At 53.1% G+C, this 7,695-nt stretch overlaps 1 protein-coding gene across 1 annotated transcript in view; it reads left to right on the forward strand.

The window, feature by feature from the left end:
- The window catches only part of ZNF579 (zinc finger protein 579), a 1,677-nt gene extending 181 nt beyond the window's left edge, over positions 1-1,496 (forward strand). Inside the window, exon 1 of the mRNA XM_007468002.1 lies at positions 1-1,496. This exon is cut by the window's left edge and continues 181 nt beyond it. Coding sequence (XP_007468064.1) covers positions 1-1,496 — 1,496 coding nt within the window.
- Positions 1,497-7,695: the final 6,199 nt, after the last annotated feature.

A 7,695-nucleotide genomic window follows, 5' to 3' on the forward strand; every position in this document is an offset into this window, starting at 1 on the left:
CGGGGCTGCGGCCCCATGCCTGCCCCCTGTGCCCCAAGGCCTTCCGCCGGCCTGCCCACCTCTCGCGCCACCTGCGTGGCCACGGGCCGCAGCCCCCGCTGCGCTGCGCCGCCTGTCCCCGCACCTTCCCTGAGCCCGCCCAGCTCAGGCGCCACCTGGCCCAGGAGCACGCGGGCGGCGGGGTCGAGCTGGCCATCGAGAGGGCAGCCAAGGAGGCGGCCGGGTCCGGCTGGAGCCCGCAGGACAAGGGCGCCGAGCAGCCCACCTCTACAGCAGCGGGCGCCGCGGAGGAGGAGGAGGCGGAGGCGGCGGCGCGGCCCGAGACGTGCTCCGCTGGGGAGCCGGCCACGCTGGCGGCCGCCACGAGCGCAGAGCCCCGCGAGTCGGAGGAGGAGGAGGCCGAGGCCGGGGCGGCGGAGCTGAGGGCCGAGCTGGCGCTGGCGGCCGGACGGCAGGAGGAGAAGCAGGTCCTGCTCCAGGCCGACTGGACGCTGCTGTGCCTCCGCTGCCGTGAAGCTTTCGCCACCAAGGGCGAGCTCAAAGCGCACCCGTGCCTGCGCCCCGAGGGCGAACAGGAGGGCGAAGGGGGGCCCCCGCCCCGCCCCAAGCGCCACCAGTGCTCCATCTGCCTCAAGGCCTTCGCCAGGCCCTGGTCGCTCTCCCGCCACCGGCTGGTCCACTCCACCGACCGCCCATTCGTGTGCACGGACTGCGGCCTGGCCTTCCGCCTCGCCTCCTACCTCCGCCAGCACCGTCGCGTCCACGGCGCGCTCAGCCTCCTGGCCCCGCTGCCCGCGGCGGGCAAGAAGGACGACAAGGTGTCGGGCGGACGGACCTCAGGGAAGGGGCCCGAGGGGGGCGAAGGGGCAGAGTGTGGGGGCGCCTCGGAGGGTGGAGAAGGCGGGCAGAACGGAGGGGATGCCGCCCCGGCCCGGCCCCCAGCCGGGGAGCCCCGATTCTGGTGCCCCGAGTGCGGCAAAGGTTTCCGGCGCCGTGCGCACTTGCGGCAGCACGGGGTGACCCACTCTGGGGCGCGGCCCTTCCAGTGCGTGCGCTGCCAGCGGGAGTTCAAGCGGCTGGCCGACCTGGCCCGCCACGCGCAGGTCCACGCGGGCGGCCCGGCCCCACACCCGTGCCCGCACTGCTCGCGGCGCTTCTCGCGCGCCTACAGCCTTCTGCGCCACCAACGCTGCCACCGCGCTGAGCTGGAGAGGGCCGCCGCCGCGCAGCAGGCGCTCCAGGCCCAGGCCCCGCCGTCGCCTCCGCCGCCCCCGCCGCCCCCCGCTGGCCAGGAGGAGGAAGGGCTTCCGCTGCCCATCGCACACATCAAGGAGGAGCCGCCCTCCCCGGGGACCCCACCTCGGCCGCCACCAGCACCCCCCGTTTTCCTCAGCGCCTCCTGTTTTGACAGCCAAGACCACTCAGCCTTCGAGATGGAGGAAGAAGAGATTGACAGCAAGGCTCACCTGCGCGGATTGGGGGGCCTGGCCTCCTGACCCGCACACCCATCCTCAGCCCCTCCATTTGACCTCCCGGTTTGCAATATGGAGGAGGGAAGTTGAAGGAGAGGAACCTCCTCTGTGTACCCACCCCTCCCCTTCCAGCCCGCAACACTAAGGAGGGAGGAGGCTGGGCCGCCCCTCCCTCCCCATCGCCCACCCCCAGACCCCCCTGATGCTGGCTAGAAACTGCTCACCCCACTTCTGAAGGCAGGACGCTGATTCAGGAGGTGGGGGACACTGGCCAGAGGGATGGACACTGAGGCGGGGGCCCCCGGCCTGGCTGTCCCCCGTTACACACACTGGACACCATCACCTCTTTGGAACTGCCAGACCCTGGGGGGGGGTCCCCAGTGAGCAAAGGTCTGTCCCTGTCCCTTTGTCTGTCTGTGAATAAATGTGAGTTCGTGGAACTGGAGAGAGTGGGGCTGTCTGTGGGAGTGAGGGCTGGCTGAGGGCGTCTGGGTGAGCAGGGATGTGTCCACCAGGCTCAGAGCTTGGGTTCAGAGCGGGAAGGATGCAGATAAGCACATCAGGGACCATGGGGCTCTCAGCCAAGCAGGAAACTCACAAGAAACAGGAGTGGAAGAAGGCAAGCTGCCATCTGCCCTGGGCATCTTCAGGGATCCGTACGTGGAATCCCTGCTTGTGTTCATCATTTACCAGGCGCAGTGCTAGGCCCCACAGAAAGCCTCACTGTGAGGGGCTGGAATTGTAGCTCTGCACAGCCTGATACGGTTTAGCTACTAGCCCCTGGCGGCTGTTTCCACTTGAGAATAATATCAATACATTTACAATAAAATAATTAAAATGAAATAAGATTAAAAGTTCAGTTCCTCGGTCACACTGTTTCAAGTGCCCGGTATCCCCCTGTGGCTGGTGGCTACGCTGTTGGACAGCACAGATCTAGAACATTCCACATTGCAAAAAGTTCCACTGGACCTTGCTGCCCTAGGTAATAAACCAATCTGCAACATAATATCAGGTATTGGTAAGGGCTTCCAAGAAAACTACAGGGCACTGTGAAAAGGGAGCCCGTGGGGAGAGCGGGGCCTCTGGGGAGATGGCATCTGACCTTTGACCTTCAAAGAACCAGGCAGAGGGGCGGGAAGAGCAGGGGCAAAGGCCGTGTGTGAGGTGGTTGGGTGCTACAAGTTTGAGAAACCGCAAGGAATTGGTGGTGGGCTGGGGAGCGTCGTTTTCCACATATCGTCCAGGTGTGTGTGTGTGTGTGTGTGTGTGTGTGTGTGTGTGTGTGTTTAACCCATTTGTTTAGGTCCTAGTGGTGGTGCTGAGGGGGGAAGGATGTCTCCAAGGCAATCCTCCTTAAACTTCTCTTTCCTCCCGTTGACATCCTGCCTTCCCCAGCTCTCCCTTGCTCTATGCAGATAATGACACTAACTACTTAGGTATCCTGACACCTGTAAGGCCAGGCCAGAGAGGGGTGACATCATGCTTGTTTCCCAGGGCAACAAACCGAGTCGTCTTGGAGGCTCAGGAGGGAAGCTTGCTTCCCTGGTGTGATGAAACACAGGCAGAGGGAGGGCAGGAGGGAAGCTGGAAAGAGGGCCGCTGAGAGTCAGGGAGGGGAGATGATGACCACCCAGAGCTTTGCAGAATTCCCTCTGTCCAAGAGGTAACGAGACACATCTTAGCCGAGCCCTTGGAACGGCGCCTGGCACGTAGGAAGCACTGAACACGTGCTAGCCTGTTTGATCAGCCCTGTGTTCACTACCACCCAGTGCTGGTTGCTGGGGGCAAAGACCAGCTGAGCACCTGCCCTCATGGAGCTTACAGACCAGTGGGGAAGACGGATAAGAATCAAATATTGGCACAAATAAATTAGGGTTTCCAAATGAGCTGAGTTCTCCAATGCACTAGATCCTACAAGAATCTGTAACTTAACCTTGGGTGTTGGGGAGAAGGGGGGGCTGGGCTATGCTTTCCTCACAGGTCAGCCAGCTCCCCCCACACCCAGGAACCTTCAGTGGCTCCCTATTACCACATCCCAATGTGGGCCAGAAAACTTTTCAGCACAATCTCACGGACAAAACTCATTGAGGGAGGCATTTATACAGCCCCATTTATAGAAGGGGCAAACTGAGGATTAAAGCTAAGAAGGCACTTGTCCTACTTCTGTGATCACTAATATGAATTGAGTCCTTCGTATTAAAGGGTTACTTTGGGGAATTCCCTGGTGATCCAGTGGTTAGGACTCCGCACTCTCACTGCCGAGGTCCCAGGTTTGATCTCTGATCTCTGGTTGGGGAAATAAGATCCCACAAGCTGGGCAATGCCGCCAAAAAAAAAAGGTTACTTTGTGGAAAGAGCTGATGACAATGGTTGGCACCTGGAAGGAAGTTTTTGCTGTTGTTGCTTTGTTATTATTATTCTCCCAGGTTGCTATAAATATGATCTCAGGGAATCCTAGTTCTCGATGGGAAACATCCTCACCATTTTCCAGAGGTGGAAACAGCGCTCAGAACGGAAGTCTCTTGTCCAAAATCCCATAGCTAGGAACTGGTGGACACAGGATTTGAACCTAGGCTGGACCAGCTCCATGCCCTGAACCCAACATCAGGCCCATGTGACCTTCACAATCAGCTCCCAGCCACACAACCCACCTTTCCAGCTCCCCCCCCACACACACACACATCCTGGTCTCCAAGCCCCAAGGCAACCCCCCCCACTACAGGCTTTGCCCACCACCTTCCCCCACCCCATACGCTTCCTGAACCTTGACATGCCACATCCGAAGAGAAACATTCCTAGAACAAAATACAGAACTTATGGCAAGAAAAGGGCCTTAGAGATGGAGCCCAGTTCTCCCATTTTGCAGATAAGAAAACTGAGGCCCACGTATGTGGGACAGACACAGGAAATGGTAAAATAACCAAGTAATTTGTATTATTATGAAGCAATAGTAGTGGTGTTCATGAATCTAACCCTATTGCTTGTCTTTCCCTGTGGTGAGCATCTTACACGGACGATCTCAACACACTTGTTAATAATAATACAAAACACATTTCTTGAGTATTTACCCTACATCTCTTTCTGAGGGGATTTACGTGGATTAGCTCACTTAATCTTCACAATGGCATCATTAGATAGATACTATTATGAGCTCTGATTTTTTCTTCTTAAGCAGCTTTGTTGAGGTATCATTTACATTCCACAGAATTCACTCATTTTAAGTGTACCATTCAATGATTTTTAGTAAATTCACAGGATTGTGCAGCTATCACCACAATCCAATTTTAGAACATTTCCATCACCCCAGTAAGATCTCTTGTGCTCATTAATCGTCACGTCCCGTTTCCACCTGCAGTTCCAGGCAGCCGCTAAAGTACTTTCTGGAGATTTGCCTTTTCTGGACATTTCATAGACATGGATCATACAATATGTGGCCTTTTGTATCTGACCTCTTTCACTTAATGTCTTCAAGGTCCATCCATGTTGTAAATTGTAACAGCACATCATTACTTTTACGGCTGAATAATATTCCATTATATGGACAGACCACATTTTTTTTATCAGTTCATCGTTGATGCGGGTTTGGGCTGTATCCACCCTTTGGCTGTTATAAATAGTGCTGCTATGAACATGTGTGTACAAGTCTTCTTGTAGACGTATGCTTCTGTTTCTCTTGGGCAGATTCCCAGGAGCGGAATTGCCATAGTGTGTGGGAAGTTTACAATGAACTTTTTAAGAAACTGCCAGGAAAAAGAAAAAAAAAAAGAAACTTCCAGACTATTTTCCACTTACCATCCCATCCACCCCTTCCCAAGGGGGCTTCGTTTTCCTGAGAAGGAAACTCAGGTACAGAGATGTGAAATGACTTGCCCAAGGTCACACAGCTAGTAAGTAGCAGATCTGGATAAGACCCCGGGCATTGTGGTCCCAAAGCCTGTGCTCTTCTTTTTTTTTTTTTTTTCATTTTCCAGTTGTTTTTTTATTGAGGTAAAACATAACATAAAATTTACCTTTTTTAACCATTTATGTGTACAGTTCAGTGGCATTAAGTACACTCCTATTGTCCTGTAACCATTACCATCCTCCATCTCCAGAACATTTTTATTGTCCCCAACTGAAACTCTGTCCCCATTAAACAATAATAACTCTCTGTTCCCCCTCCATCTGGCGCCCGGCAACCACCCTTCTACTTTCTGTCCCTATGAATATGACTACTGCAGGTGTGCAAAGAAAAACTCTTCCGTTTTTCTTCTCTACTCTCCTACAACACTACTCATGGAACACTTCACCTCTGACACTTCTGGTCACCAAATGTGTGTGTGACATTTGGTCACACATCAAGCAGTTCTGCAGCAAAGCTGGGTGTCTACAGTTCGGTTCAGTTCCGACACTGTCTACCTGCGGATGATGTCAGATCCCACAGATGAAGGGGTCAGTCCTGCAAGACGGCATCTTCCCTCCCCAATTTCAGACACCAATCAAAGTCTGGGTTGTTACCCATGCCAAAGCCTGTGCTCTTAACCCCTTATACAAGGATTCACCCTAACCTTGTTCACTCATCATTCATTCATTCATTGAGCAACATGTGCTTACAGGTAGGAGAAACATCAGTGGACAAGCAAACAAGGTTACCTTCTGGTAGGGGATGCAGATAAACAAATATACTTAGGACATCAATTCAACAAATACTTACCGAACTCCCACTCTGGGCTGGGCACCGTCCTAGGTGTTGATCGTCCACCGGGTAATGAAACAGACACAAATCCCTCCCCACGTGGGGCATCCATCCTGGTGGGCGGAGACAGACATGAAAACACAGTGAGCAAACAAGTGATGAAGCATCTTGGGAGGGGATGATGCTATGGAGCAGGGTGATGCAGGACAAGGTGGGGGTGGGGTGGGAACTGCAGGCCTGTCCAAACAGGAGCCAAAGAGGGGAGCCCCGCAGGTAACTGGGGATGTGTCCCAGGGGAGGTGCACAGTGCATGCACAGGTCCTGAGGTGGGAATGTGACCAGCATGTTCAGGGGGCAGAGGCCAGCCTGAGTGGAGGGGAGGTTGGGGGTCCAGATCCAGTAGCAACTCGCAAAGACTCTGGTTTCTTCTCCAAATGAAATGCAGACAGAGGGACTTCCCTGGCGGTCCAGTGGTTTAAGACTTCGCCTTGCAATGCAGGGGGTGCAGGTTCCATCCCTGGTTGGGGAGCTAAGATCCCACATGTCACACGGCCAAATAAAACAAAACAGAAGACAGAAGCAATATTGTAACAGATTCAATCCTTAAAAAATAAATTGTCCACACCAAAAAAATCTTAAAAAAAAAAAAAAAAACAAAGAAATGCAGACAGAGCCCCAAAGGGATTCATCAAGAGGCTGGCATAATTTGACTTCCCTTTTCCCTTTTTAAAAAAAATAAATAAATAAAATTATTTATTTATTTATTGGGTAGTGCCAGGTCTTAGTTGTGGCATGCAAACTCTTTTTTAAATTTTAAAAATTTTTATTTTTGGCTGTGTTGGGTCTCAGTTGCTGTGCGTGGGCTTTCTCTAGTTGCGTCAAGTGGGGGATACTCTTCGTTGCGGTGCGCGGGCTTCTCATTGCAGTGGCTTCTCTCGTTGCAGAGCACGGGCTCTAGGCATGCGGGCTCAGTAGTTGTGGCTCATGGGCTCTAGAGTGCAGGCTCAGTAGTTGGGAGCACGGGCTTAGTTGCTCCACGGCATATGGGATCTTCCCGGACCAGGGATCTAACCCGTGTCCCCTGCATTGGCAGGCGGATTCTTAACCACTGTGCCACAAGGGCACAGTGCCTCCATCTTTTTAAAAATAAATAAATTTTACTATCTAGAGCCGTTTTAGGTTCACAGAAAAACTGAGTGGAAATACAGACGGTCCCCATCCATCTATCCTTTAAAAACTCATTTCAAAGCAATTTGCAAACATTAGACCACATCACCCCTAAATACTTCAGCATGCATAACATAACAAGATATCAGATATTTATTGAACCTTCTTGTCCTTGATAAAATTTAAATTCCGTGAAATGCATGCCTGAGACGTTACCATCTGATGAATTCTGAGAGATACAGAACACCTGAGTAGCACAAATTCCTCTCCTGATTTAACAGATTCCCTCTGGCTTCTGTTTGGAGGACAGACTGGTGGAAAGTGAGAGCAGAAGTCCTCTTACGCCTGCCTGGCTTTCTCCTTAAACAACCTTTTTCTTTT

Source organism: Lipotes vexillifer, unplaced genomic scaffold (assembly GCF_000442215.2).
Source record: "Lipotes vexillifer unplaced genomic scaffold, Lipotes_vexillifer_v1.1 scaffold1223, whole genome shotgun sequence".
Classification (NCBI taxonomy): domain Eukaryota; kingdom Metazoa; phylum Chordata; class Mammalia; order Artiodactyla; family Lipotidae; genus Lipotes; species Lipotes vexillifer.